The sequence below is a fragment of the Ranitomeya variabilis genome, chromosome 1, assembly GCF_051348905.1.
Source record: "Ranitomeya variabilis isolate aRanVar5 chromosome 1, aRanVar5.hap1, whole genome shotgun sequence".
NCBI lineage: Eukaryota > Metazoa > Chordata > Amphibia > Anura > Dendrobatidae > Ranitomeya > Ranitomeya variabilis.
In genome coordinates, this window is record NC_135232.1 from 443,588,323 (window position 1) to 443,603,486 (window position 15,164).

At 41.0% G+C, this 15,164-nt stretch overlaps 1 protein-coding gene across 3 annotated transcripts in view; it reads right to left on the bottom strand.

Annotated features, from left to right (window-relative positions):
• The window catches only part of FOCAD (focadhesin), a 426,882-nt gene that overhangs the window by 397,759 nt on the left and 13,959 nt on the right, over nt 1-15,164 (bottom strand). For 2 of the 3 annotated variants that reach the window (XM_077249466.1, XM_077249475.1), the window contains exon 3: nt 7,027-7,101. The exons of the other annotated variant lie outside the window; for it this stretch is intronic. In XM_077249466.1, the coding sequence (XP_077105581.1) occupies nt 7,027-7,101 (75 nt within the window). The remainder of the gene's footprint in view (nt 1-7,026; nt 7,102-15,164) is intronic. 3 annotated transcript variants of the gene reach the window in all.

The window sequence follows — 15,164 nt, forward strand, 5'->3', positions numbered from 1 at the left end:
CATGTCCAGGTTCTTGGCATCGCCAACACGTAATGACTGTGGCCCGAGGTAACCTTGGGGCCAGTTTAGGGGACACAGGTCTGTGGTCACTCTCTTTCCGAGACAACCCTTCAGCACGGACTCGGTCCGGTTTTGTCCCAGTGGAGGGTCGTGGACTTTTCTCAGACTCCTGAGCTGGCGGAGCCTTACGTGACAGCCGAAGCGGAGCAGTGTCCCGTATAAAGTCCTGGGTGGCCTTATATCGCTCTATCAGACCTACAAACTGGTCTAGGGTACCCGGGTCCCCTTGACCCACCCAACGCTGTATGGCTGCTGGCAGAGCCCTCACCAGTCAGTCAACCACCACCCTCTCCACTATCTGACTTGTGGTTAAAGTCTCAGGTTGGAGCCACCGTTTCACAAGCTGCAGTAAGTCAAAAATCTGAGACCGGGCAGGCTGGGCTTCCACAAAAGTCCAAGAAAACACCCGTTGAGCTCTCACATAAGTATTAACCCCCAGTCGGGCAAGGATCTCACCTTTTAGCTTGGAATAGTCCTGGGCATCCTCCCGACTGAGGTCAAAGTAGGCCTTTAGCGCATCACCCCTCAGGAACGGAGCCACAGCTACAGCCCACTGTGCTGCTGGCAGATTCTCCTGCTCTGCCGTGCGCTCATAGACGGTGAGGAAAGCTTCCACGTCATCTTCCGGACTCAATTTCCTCAAAGCGGAGCGGACCTTGTCTTGGGCATCGCGACGTTCCGGGGTCGGTGCTGGAGGTGCCTCACGCAGGGCTGTAATTTGCTGCAGCAACAGGTTATTAGTTTGTTGCTGTTGTTGCTGTGTGAGGACCAGCTGCCTCAGGATCTCCTCCATTTTGTCTGTAGGCCTGAATTGTAATGTAGCAGGCTTAATAACAGACATGCAAATGGTGTTGGGGTATGCCTTAATTCACACTGCCCGCATTCTCCACCAAATGTGATGCAGCGATGTCCTTGCTTTGCAGTGAGTAGGCAGTGACCCATAGAAAGTTCAAATAAAGTCTTGTTTATTTCATAGCATACTCACAAACCGAAAAATAAGCAAACAAGTCATTCGGTATGCAGCCGGGAAAAGTAAAGACAGTCCACAATCCGTTGCAGTGAACGTATTACACCACCGAGTACGCTGGGGTGTCAGGCTTTTCAGGCTCTGCCTGGCCCATGTTGCTCCACACGGAAAGAGCTCCTCATAAGTCTCCTGCTAGGTCTGACTCCCAGACCAATACTGACACGCCCAAACTCTCTTGCAGGGTTTTTTTTTTTCTTTCCTCCAGATTCTATGGCCATGGGTCACTATAAGATCTGGGCTGGAGGAAACGGACCGGCCCCACTACCTTCCTGCAGTCCGTTTCAAAAATAAAAGCCCATACCGGGTTTTCCTGAATAATTTCTGGGTCAAATAACTTGATCCAGTTCACACTCACCTTTATTCTTCCCGGTGTCTCACAGGTAAACTTGATGTGAGCACAGGGCACTCCAGCGGGTCTAATATGCTTCTAAGCACATCCTTACTATCTATATATATATATATATATATATATATATATATATATATATATATATATATATATATATATATATATATATATATATATATATATATATATATATATACACACATACATACATACATACATACATATACATATACACACACTTTATTTTTTTTTCATACAGGGCTAGATAGCAGAATAGCCGACAGTTTTACTGAACCAGACAATTGAATTATTACCGAACCTGACAGGATATGAGACATGGTTTACATACAGTAAACCATTGCATATCTGTTAGATTTTTATATGTCCCTCACTAATAATGTTAGTAGTGCGTGCGTGCGTGCGTGCGTGCGTGCGTGCGTGCGTGCGTGTAAAATTTTGGAGCGGTGTAAAATTAAAGGATTAATTCACGGAAAATTCTGGTGTGGGCTCCCGGGCAATTTTCTCCACCAGAAAAGGAAAGCCAGTGATTGAGGGCAGATATTAATAGCCTAGAGAGGGACCATGGTTATTGGAACCCCCCTGGCTAAAAAAAATCTGCCCTCAGTTACCCCAGAAAAGGCGCATCTGTAAGATGCGCCTATTCCGGCACTTAGCTGCTCTCCTCCCATTGCCCTGTAGTGGTGGCATATGGGGTAATAAGGGGTTAATGTCACCTTGCTATTGTAAGGTGACATTAAGCCAGTAGTGATGAGCGAGTATACTCATTGCTCGGATTTTCCGGAGCACGCTCGGGTGGTCTCCGAGTATTTGTTAGTGCTCGGAGATTTCGATTACATTGCTGAAGCTGCATGATTTATTGCTGCTAGACAGGCTGAATGTATGTGAGGAATGCCTGTTTGTTAGGGAATTCCCACATGTGTCAATAAGACACCTATCCATTATTAATCCAATAGTATGAAAGAGTTAAAAATACACACACATTAAGAATAAAATCTTTTAATGAAATAAATTAACACACAGGTTTAACATTTTATTACACTCAATCCAAGCAAAGCCATCGTTCTTCTGTAAATAAAAAAGTAACAATATCCCATGTGGTCTTTCTTTTAATACATTTAGGAGGCCGTAATGGCACAGCGAATATAAAATATGTAGAGTAGGACTGCCCCATTATGAGAATGCCTTGGTGTAGCGGGGTAGCGCAATGAATTGATCAATTGTTTGCTAAATGTCTCATTTTGAAATACAGTTAGAAATCTATATGTGCATGTGCACTTTATGTATTGTGTTCTGACCATAAGCAGCACTGGCTTCTCCCCCTTTTCTCTAATACGACATTGGTTTGTGGCTGACCACCACTGTTGCCGTGCGCGCTGGGTTATGCACGCCATTTTTCTGTGTTCATTGTGATTGATAGATTGCTGTACACACATACAGCAGCCCTGCCCTGCCCTAGGCTTTGTTTGATTGTGCACCTGTGTCTCAGGCTGTCTCACCCTTCATCTGTGGTGTTGGTTTGGCAGTGTGGAGGCCAGATCTAAAATGTCCGGACATCTTACCCGGACCTGTTAGGCCTTTATCTGCGCTCGCCCTTCCTGGCGCTATGGGGAGGCTGCACAGGCGGCTTTTCATTCATTCATTCCTCCGTGGATAACAGCCCGGTTGGTAGCATTAGCACTGCTCCCGGTTGTATACTATTCAACCCCTTGAAATAGATTGCAGCAAGGGACTTGACTGTACGGCAGACAGGTATAGGATACTGTTGCGTTTTTGTTTTTTTTTGTTTTTTTTTACAGAACGAGGGTTTTGCTTGGATTGAGAGTGTAATATATCCATGTGTGTGTGTGTAAAATAAATATATATATATATATATATATATATATATATATATATATATATATATACACACACATACACACACTATGTTCCAAATTATTATGCAATTGATATTTTTCTCAGATTTTCCTAAATGGTCGGTGCAAATGACAGTCAGTCTAATAAAAGTCATCACCCGTTAGATTATACATCAAATTTTATTGAAGAAACCTCCCAATGATAACAGTATAATCTCCAAAATGAATAAAAACTCAAAATGCACTGTTCCAAATTATTAGGCACAGTAGAATTTCTAAACATTTGATCTGTTTTAAAGAATTGAAAATGCTCATTTGTGGAATTTGCAGCATTAGGAGGTCACATTCACTGAACAGAAAAGCTATTTAACGCCAAAACATCTCAACAAGCCAAGGTACATGTTAACATAGGACCCCTTCTTTGATGTCACCTTCACAATTCTTGCATCCATTGAACTTGTGAGTTTTTGGAGAGTTTCTGCTTGTATTTATTTGTATGAAGCCAGAATCGCCAGCCAGAATCGCCTCCCAGAGCTGCTGTTTTGATGTGAACTGCCTCCCACCCTCATAGATCTTTTGCTTGATGATCCTCTAAAGGTTCTCTATAGGGTTGAGGTCAGGGGAAGATGGTGGCCACACCGTGAGTTTATCTCCTTTTATGCCCATAGCAGCCAATGACTCAGAGGTATTCTTTGCAGCATGAGATGGGGCATTGTCAGCATGAAGATGATTTTGCTCCTGAAGGCACATTTCTGCTTTTTAGACCATAGAAGAAAGTTGTCAGTCAGAAACTCTATATACTTTGCAGAGGTCATTTTCACACCTTCAGGAACCTTAAAGGGCCCTACCAGCAGTTTCCCATGATTCTGGCCCAAAACATGACTCCTCCACCTCCTCGCTGACGTTGCAGCCTTGTTGGGACATGGTGGCCATCCACCAACCATCCACTACTCCATCCATCTGGACCATCCAGGGTTGCTCAACACTCATCAGTAAACAAGACTGTTTGGAAATTAGTCTTCATGTATGTGTGGGCCCAATACAACCATTTCTGCTTGTGAACACTGTTTAAGGGTGGCCGAATAGTAGGTTTATGCACCACAGCAAGCCTTTGAAGGAGCCTACACCTTGAGGTTCGAGGGACTCCAGGGGCACCAGCAGCTTCAAATATCTGTTTGCTGCTTTGTAATGGCTTTTTAGCAGCTGCTCTCTTAATCCGATGAACTTGCCTGGCAGAAATCTTCCTCATTATGCCTTTATCAGCACAAACACATCTGTGCTCAGATACAGCCACAAATCTCTTAACAGTACGATGATCACGCTTATGTTTTTGGAAAATTTCTAATGCTTTCATCCCTTCACCAAGGCATTGCACTATTTGATGCTTTTCAGCAGCAGAGAGATCCTTTTTCTTTCCCATGTTACTTGAAAACTGTGACCTGCTTAATAATGTGGAACATCATTTTTAAGTAGTTTTCCTTTAATTAGAATCACCTGGAAAACCAATTATCACATGTGTTTAAGATTGATTTCAGTGATCCATTGAGCCCTGAGACACAATACCATCCACGAGTTTATTTGAAAAACAAAACAATTAAATCTTTATGACACTTAAATCCAATTTGCATAATAATTTGGAACACAGTGTATATATGGACACCGGTGCGTATTTCTCGCAAGTCACACTGATGGTCCGTGTGGTGTGCGAGTTTCTCGCACCCATAGACTTGCATTGGCATTTTTGGGGCGTGAGACAGTGACAATCGCAGCATGCTGCGATTTCATACGCACGTATAATACGGCCGAGAAAATAACGCAGGATGCGAGCTTCCCCATAGATTAACATTGGTCCGAGTGCTATGCAATTTTTTTATCGCATAGCACTTGTCCGTATTACGCTCTAGTGTGATTCCGGCCTAAATCTGCAGTGGTGTCTCGTCTATATTCCACCTGGATATTTATGAAAACATTGACAAAATGTCACTACACGGTCTCACACTGCCCAATCACATTTGTCAGCGATATACATGTTTGATAAGGAGAATTCATTTACACAAGTTCATTTATTTTAGTTCTTCAATACAAAAAGTGAAACTCATTATATAGTCATTACAAACAGATTGATCTATTTCAAGTGTTTATTTTTGTTAATGTTGATGATGATGGCTTACAGCCAATGAAAACCAGAAAGTCATTATCTCAGTAAATTAGAATACTTTATAACACCAGCTTAAAAAAATCATTTTAAAATCCGAAATATTGGCCTACTGAAATGTATGTTTAGTAAACGAACTCAATACTTGGTCGAGGCTCCTTTTGTATCAATTAGTGCATGAATGTGGTGTGGCATGGAGGCGATGAGACTGTGGCACTGCTGAGGTGTTATGGATCCAGGGTTCTCTCTTCAGAGTGTCACCATCTCAGTAATGATGTAATGGCATAAACTGTACTACACAAGATTTCCGCAGGACAGCCGAGTGGAGGGGCAAAAGCTCATATAAACGATAATGATGATGACTGCACAGTGCCTGTCACACAGATATAGAGTAGGAAATAACAGTGACTGTATACTTATTTAGGAGAATACAGAGAGGAAGATAATCACACTGTTACCATAGAGATAATACTTGATCCAGCAAGTTATGTGATGCTGTGCTGATACTCCAGAAAGTGATAGAGCATTGAGGAAAAAGAAGCAGAGGGAAATCCAAAATTCGAGATTGAGTTTGAAAAACCATAAAACAGTGGATGAACTATATAGCACAGTATGTAAGAGAAATACAGAGTGTGACAATCAGGTGGAGGGGTGCTTCTTTAAAGAGAACCTGACAGCTGATACATGCTGTGCGATCCAGGGGCACCATGTGTCCGGCACGGGCTGTATGATCTCAGTCAGGGATGTTTGACTCTGAAACACTGCGGCGTATCACAGGATATCATAACTTAAAAGAAGCTAGGGACCAAGCAGCAAGAGAGAGTAGTCAGGCAGGTGGGTCCCCAGAGGCTTCTCCATGCCCACTCCCTGGACTGACAGGTCTCTGTCTAAGTGTGTGTATCAGGAGAGACATGGCAATCCAGGGCAGCCACCAGGGACCCGCCTGGCCAACTAGTGTCTAGCTAGGCTTGACCTCAGGCGGCTTTTAAATTAGCTCTTCTCTGAAACTCAGCATTTCAGAACCAAACATACCTGGCTGAGCTCATACAGCCATTGCCTGATACATGCTGCATGACGATCAGAAAGCATGTACCATCAGGTTCACTTTAAGTAAAAACAGCTAAGGGCAAAAAAAAATATTTCTCATTCATCACTTCCACAGGCCCATTACATATTGCTAGTCTGCCATTTTTTTCTCCATGCACGTAACAGGTAGGCACAGCAGCAGAACATTTCTCTAATTCAAGGAAATGATCATACAGCAACCAACTCAAACCACTTCTTTGTGGCGCTCTGTAAGAATGACTTTCGTTATTGTAATGTTAAACATAGCTCCAGCAAATACTGGTATATTGGAGACCACCATCAAATTATCCTTCATCTCAAACTTATATTAGTAAATTAGAATTTACAACTAATCACTACTTGAAACTTTTATGTGGATAAATCTCTTATGCCAAGCTGCTTAACTACAAAAAGAATGAAAATAACAGACTGCAAGTAATAAAATTCATGCAATAGTTGGAATTTGTACTGCCTAATCTTTCAGAAGAACACTTACCTGATTTGAAGATTGTTTGATGACCCCAGAAGAAGCATTCTCTTTTAGAACAGAAGCAACCAAGTGGGCAACCGCCTGTAAGCGATAAAATCAACAGTCTGATAAGGAAGAAAAATCACACACCAACATATAGCGAGATCCAATATATTTATCTATACAGTACAGACCAAAAGTTTGGACAAACCTTCTCATTCAAAGATTTTTCTGTATTTTCACGACTATGAAAATTGTACATTCACACTGAAGGCATCAAAACTATGAATTAACACATGTGGAATTATATACTTAACAAAAAAAGTGTGAAACAACTGAAGTTATGTCTTATATTCTAGGTTCTTCAAAGTAGCCACCTTTTGCTTTGATTACTGCTTTGCACACTCATGGCATTCTCTTGATGAGCTTCAAGAGATAGTCACCGGAAATGGTCTTCCAACAATCTTGAAGGAGTTCCCAGAGATGCTTAGCACTTGTTGGCCCTTTTGCCTTCACTCTGCGGTCCAGCTCACCGCAAACCATCTTGATTGGGTTCAGGTGTGGTGACTGTGGAGGCCAGGTCATATGGCATAGCACCCCATCACTCTCCTTCTTGGTCAAATAGCCCTTACACAGCCTGGAGGTGTGTTTGGGGTCATTGTCCTGTTGAAAAATAAATGATGGTCCAACTAAAGGCAAACCGGATGGAACAGCATGCCGCTGCAAGATGCTGTGGTAGCCATGCTGGTTCAGTATGCCTTTAACTTTGAATAAATCCCCAACAGTGTCACCAGCAAAGCACCCCCACACCATCACACCTCCTCCTCCATGCTTCACGGTGGGAACCAGGCATGTAGAGTCCATCCGTTCACCTTTTCTGCATCGCACAAAGGCAGTCGTTGGAACCAAAGATCTCAAATTTGGACTCATCAGACCAAAGCACAGATTTCCCCTGGTCTGTTGTCCATTCCTTGTGTTCTTTTGCCCAAACAAGTCTCTTCTGCTTGTTGCCTGTCCTTAGCAGTGGTTTCCTAGCAGCCATTTTATCATGAGTGCTTGCTTCACAAAGTTTCCTCTTAACAGTTGTTGTAGAGATGTGTCTGCTGCTAGAACTCTGTGTGGCATTGACCTGGTCTCTAATCTGAGCTGCTGTTAACCTCTGATTTCTGAGGCTGGTGACTCGGATAAACTTATCCTCAGAAGCAGAGGTGACTCTTGGTCTTCCTTTCTGGGGCGGTCCTCATGTGAACCAGTTTTTCTTTGTAGCGCTTGATGGTTTTTACAACTGCACTTAGGGGACACTTCCAAAGTTTTCCCAATTTTTCGGACTGACTGTCCTTCATTTCTTAAAGTAATGATGGCCACTCGTTTTTCTTTACTTAGCTGCTTTTTTCTTGCCATAATACAAATTCGAACAGTCTATTCAGTAGGACTATCAGCTGTGTATCCACAGTATCCACAATTTTTTAATTGTTTTACCATGGACTATGGAACATAATGTGCTTGAATCTGGCGTTTTTGCATATACTAGTGAGAATGGAGAAAGAATAATCGGAGAGGTGGAAGCTAATGCCACTTTTCTTAGTACACCATCATTATATGATATAAAGTTAAAATATGAAAACACTTTAAAGAAATCCACAACTTTACAACTACATTTGGCCACTCTCAGCAAATATTACAAAGCGAAAAAAATCCCGAGAGGTCTTCGGTCTAATATCCGCCCCAATCTAATGACTAAGGATCCTTTCTTTTGTGCAAGATTCAGTATGATATCAAATAAGTATGGTTTGGACATTATCTTGTTAAATATTGAATATCTACAACAGGAATTAAGAAAAGTTGATTTGGATACACCAGTGTTGGAATCCGAGATTAAAAGCCTCATGAAGGAAGATGAATGGAACAGCTTTAAAGAAGTGTTGAAAATTAAATTTGATAAATTGCGTCTTGAGCTAGAGGACACAAAGCGGAGGAAATGGAATCGTGATATGGAAGACTATAGAGATGGGAATATTTATAATTGGCAGAAAGAAAACTCAGGAAATTGGAGGAAAAAAGGTTTTTTTTTCAAAAAAAAGATTTTTTTTTATAAACATGATAGTGATTTTGTGCCATTTAATTATGATTTTTTCAGGCTTGGATCCCCCAAAAGAAAAATTGAAAACAGCAGGAAAAGGGGAGGACAGAAACATCGGAGACAACAAAAAAGAGAAAAAAGGGAAAAACAAATTACCAGTGGAAAAACAAGTGGCGACGAGGAGCAAGGATCAGGTTTAATTGTAAATATTTCTAAAAAAAAACTCTTACTGACTGTCAGGTATCAGCTTTGAATAAGGGTTTATCCTTTGGACTTAGTACCCATGTGAATTGGTTTCAGTTGGGTCTGGATTTGCAAAGCTTCTTCAGGTTGATTAAACTGAAGCAGTGGTTTTGCTATGATCCAGGAATAGAAAAAAATTCCACCAGTGAATTAAATTTAAAACAGGTATCCCTTAGGAAAAAGAGCAATTTTGTTCCCTTAGAAAATTCTTCTGTTGTAGAAGCTTTTATATCTGCTGTGAGTGACGACATTGAAAAATGGGTGTACAAGAGAATTTAAGCATCCTAATATGACAGTGGGGGAAATGGAAGCCCTACGCGAGTTGGCACAGAATGATGAAATAATTATAAAAAAAAAGCAGACAAGGGTGGTGCGGTGGTTGTCTTAGATAGAGATGAGTACATTGAGGAAATTAGGAGACAATTGGAGGACCCGAGGGTGTACGAGAGATTGTCTCATGATTAGTGTTGAGCATTCCGATACCGCAAGTATCGGGTATCGGCCGATACTTGCGGTATCGGAATTCCGATACCGAGATCCGATACTTTTGTGGTATCGGGAATCGGAAGTTCCCAGTGTATGGTTCCCAGGGTCTGAAGGAGAGGAAACTCTCCTTCAGGCCCTGGGATCCATATCCATGTAAAAAATAAAGAATTAAAATAAAAAATAGGGATATACTCACCCTCTGACGTGCCCTGGTAGTAACCGGCAGCCAGCTTTGCTTAAAATGAGCGCGTTCAGCACCTTCCATGACGTCACGGCTTCTGATTGGTCGCGTGCCGCTCATGTGACCGCCACGCGACCAATCACAAGCCGTGACGTCATTCTCAGGTCCTAAATTCCTAGAATTCGGAATTTAGGACCTGAGAATGATGTCACGGCTTGTGATTGGTCGCGTGGCGGTCACATGAGCGGCACGCAACCAATCAGAAGCCGTGACGTCATGGAAGGCCCTAAACGCGCTCATTTTAAGCAACGGAAGCTGCTGGTTAACAGCGGTAAGGTGCAGGGGCCTCCGGACAGGTGAGTATATCAATATTTTTTTATTTTATTTCTTTATTTTACACATTCATATGGATCCCAGGGCCTGAAGGAGAGTTTCCTCTCCTTCAGACCCTGGGAACCATAAGGGATACCTTCCGATACTTGAGTCCCATTGACTTGTATTGGTATCGGGTATCGGTATCGGCGAGATCCGATACTTTTCAGGTATCGGCCGATACTATTCGATACCGATACTTTCAAGTATCGGACGGTATCGCTCAACACTACTCATGATCCCAAATTTGACATTGCAAGAGGAATTAAAAGTATTTTAGAGAGTGCTATGGAAAGGCAGATTATTGATCAGGATGTGTTTGACTTCTTGACCATCAAATTCCCAATTACACCAGTGATATATACACTGCCAAAAATACATAAATCTCTCGTACACCCTCCGGGCAGACCGGTAGTTTCGGGGTGCAACTCCATTTTTTCAAATATTGGGGTCTTTTTAGATAAGATCCTTAATCCAATTGCAAGTCACACAGAATCTTTTATTAGAGATACAACAGATTTTTTAGAAAAAGTAAATGGAATTGAGGTGATGGGTGAAGTGATGTTGGCATCGTTTGATGTCACTTCACTGTATACATCCATAGACCATGGCCGAGGCTCGCTGCAATAAGTAAAAAATTATTGACTACTCATTACTCCACTGAGACTAGGACATTTATATTACAGCTGTTAGAACTAGTGTTAACTAAAAATTATTTTTTATTCGGGGACACTTTTTATTTGCAATTACGCGGGACCGCCATGGGCGCGAACATGGAGCCCGCGTATGCAAATATAGTTAGGAGTGTCATCGAGGAGGACTTTGTCTATGTGTTCCATCACTTTGGCCAGGTGGCCGCGTGGTGGAGATACATAGACGATGTCTTCCTTGTATGGACAGGTACAGAGGACTCTTTGCTTGAATTTTATGATTACCTGAACACGGTTGATGAAACAATTAAATTTACCTTGGTACATTCGTATACAAATATACAATTCTTGGATGTCAATGTCCAAGTGGAGAGTGGTAAGCTTACTACTCAATTATTTACAAAAGCCACGGATAAGAATGATCTATTGCTTTTCAATAGTCAACACCCCAGAAAAACAAAAGAATCCATTCCCTATAGCCAGCTTATGCGAGTCAAGAGAATTGAGAGCAATGAGAACTCGTTGGAAAAATCTATGGAAGGGAATTCTCTGAGAGGGGATATCCAAGAAAATTACTACAAACACAAAAAATAAGGTTGATATGCTATTGAGGGAAGATCTGCTTCAGAAAAAAACTAAATTGAAAGAATTTGAACGTATTCCTTTTGTAACATCATATTGTGAGGAAAGTGGTAAAATTGCAGATATTATATGTAAACACTGGGGAATGCTATATAAATGCTCTCCTAAAGTGAAGGAGTTCTCTAAACCACCGATCTTCTCATATAAGCGTAGCCGCACTATTGCGTCAACTCTGGTCAAGTCTGACATTGGCTCTTTTAAAAAGCAAGGTCAAACTACACTTACTGGCAACAGTAGGAAAGGTTGCTTTCCTTGTTAATCTTGCATCAATTGTAACCTGATGCTCAAAGGTTCCAATTTTTCTCACCCTATTACCAATGAGGAATATAGGATAAAGCATTATTTGACTTGTGATTCGGAGTTTGTTGTGTACCTGCTTCAATGCCCTTGTTCCTTATGGTATGTCGGTGAAACTACATGTGATTTTAAGACTAGAATCAATCAACACCGACATACCATAAGGAAAAACCGTATGGATTTACTAGTATCAAAGCACTTTGTGGAGAAATCGCATACTGAAAAACAGTTGCGTTTTCGTATCATAGACATGATACCTGTTCAGAGGAGAGGGGGGGACCGCATCCGGTTACTTAAGAGGAGAGAGTTGGAGTGGATAGTGAAACTCAATACTTTAAAACCCTACGGTCTGAATGTGGATTTCAAATTAAATTCAATCATGTAAATGTGATGAGTATATTCTCTTCTAAGATGTATACTATTTGTATTTTATAATGTCCTTTTTTGTATAAAAGGATTAGTAAACTTATATAGTTTTTTTCTTCTTGTTTCAGGTGTCCTTTCCTGGGAAGCAAGATGATTTACACTTATTGTGTGTTCGCCCAATGGATGGTGGATCTATATTGTTTTTCTTATGTTTTTCTTATATTTTTCTTATGTTTTTTTATATTTTTCTATCCTTTTCTCTGATCTCTGCACCTTTTGATATATTGACTGATATGTATTTAAGAGAATAAAATTAATATTAGTAAGCATTGGAAGCATCCCTGGTTTGGTCGTTGTTTTAAGTATGTTTCTCTAGGGATATAGAAGGTGTAGCCAATGATGGGGTATTAAATGTCACGGTGGAATGGACTAGGGAAACGCGGGGGGGGGTATCCGCCCCCAAACGTCTCTGTGTTCATACTTAGGAATGGGATGCCCCACTTAAATGGGGAGGGCATCCTAGACCTGGTGACGTGAATTGGATTTTTGTCCTGCCCCTTTAAAATCGGCGGCACGCCATATGTTTTCCCGTATAGAGAATATCATATATGTATATACGATCTCAAATGGGGTGCTTCACTTTGTGGTCTATGCGTGTGAAAGGAAAGGAAAGAGGGAAGGGGAAGGAAAAAAAAAAAAAAAAAAAGAATTTTATTTATTTGTTTTTTTTTCTCTTGATAGAGTTCGAAGGTGCAGAGTTCGGGGGGATGTGATTGTAATTTTTATAGAGGATTATGTGGAATATCATTTTATGGATATCCGTCATCCGTTTGGGCAAAATTTCCCTTAGTTAATATGGCGCTACGGTCCTCCAGCGACTCTGCGCAGCTGCAGTGCTGAGCACTGTGGATCTCTGACATGTACGTCACTGACATGCGCAGTGTGCGCTAGAGGACGCTGGGGATCGTGGCATGCAGTTTTAAAATCTATGAGTAAGTGTGGTCTAATTGCGATCCTTAGGATTGGGACACCTGATTTTCTTTTAATTTTAAATAACTATTTAGTCATTTTTTAAAACACTATCACGCAATATGCAATGCTTAATACCCATTAACATTGGGATGTAGTGGGTTAAATAGTCTGCACAGATACACTTTTGTACTGATGGTTGATATTTGCATTATGTATTAATTTTTTAATATTGCACTTAATTTCTTAATGAGATATGTATGTGTTTCACATAAAAAGCGGCTTCACTCTTGTATTCACTGCTTGAGAAAGGATAACACATCCGAAACGTTGCCACACCGTTCAGGCATTAAAGTCCATTTTTTTTCATTTCCTTTGTGCTGCTTTTTTTTTAAATTTATTATTGGTGATCATTGGATTGCTGGTCAGAAGAGCTCTGCATGTTTTGTAAGGTAGTACTTGATGCTGTTCCAAATATATATATATATATATATATATATATATATATATATATATATATATATATATATATATATATATATATATATATTTTTTCTTTTTTTTTTTTTTTTTCGAACTGAATTGAGAAGGTTGCAGCTGGTCAGCGTTCACTGATTGCCTGCAGCGGTATCGTGACATTGTTCACACTGTGTGGCAATCATAGCCCTGAGAACAGAGGAACATGCAGGAGGTAATTTTATAGATTTATTTTTTTATTTATGCGGGCACCCTGGGGCCTTTAATAAGGAGACCCCATTAGTAGACAACCTTATAAAAGATATATATACTCCGTGAATAAAACAATTTATTTTTAATAGCAATCCAAATAATTAGCGTCTCAGTCCTAATTATTGGACCTTCATCACAACTGATTACTGTGTGGTGCCTTCATGAAATCTGTCAAATGCAGCGTAGTCAGAAGAGCGACCTATGTCACTATGGTATGGTGCTCATATAGGTATTGTTATTTTACTGGGGGAAAACATGCTGACTTAGATGGGATTGTCCAAGAAGCGGACTACCCCTGTAATGGAAGAATTGTGGGCCAAACGCCATTTGTTAGACTAAGAAATAAGGCCAAGTGACTCAATTATGCACAAAAACAAGAACTGGAGTGCAGAAAAATATCAGCAGGTGCTCTGGACTGATGAGTCAATATGTGAATTATCTGGCTATAACAGGAAGCAGTTTGTTCACTGACGTGCTGAAAAGATGTACAATAATACAGCACGGGCAGCACGGTGGCGCAGTGGTTAGCACAGCAGCCTAGCAGCGCTGGAATCCTGGGTTCAAGCCCCACTAAGGACAACATCTGCAAAGAGTTTGTATGTTCTCTCCGTGTTTGCGTGGGTTTCCTCCGGGCACTCCGGTTTCCTCCCACATTCCAAAGATAGGGAATTTAGATTGTGAGCCCCAATGGGGACAGCGACGATAATGTGTGCAACCTGTAAAGCGCTGCGGAATATGTTAGCGCTATATAAAAATAAAGACTATTATAATGATTGATTGCAGACATCAGTGAAACATGGTGGAGGTTCTTTGCAAGTTTGGGGCTGTATTTCAGCAAATAGAGTTAGGAACTTGGTCAGGCTGAATAGTGTCCTCAATGCTGAGTGAGAAATAAAGACAGATACTCATCATTCAATACCATCTGGGTGACATCTGACTGGCTCCAAATTCATTTTGCAGCAGGACAACAACTCCAAATATACAATGAATGTCAATAATAATTAGAATATAAGAATGAGGAGTCCTGGAAGTGATGACATGGCCCACAGAGCTTAAATCTCAACAATATTGAGTCTGTCTCAGATTACATAAGGAGACAGAAGGATTCACACAATCCTATATCCACAGATCTGTGGTTAGTTCTCCAAGA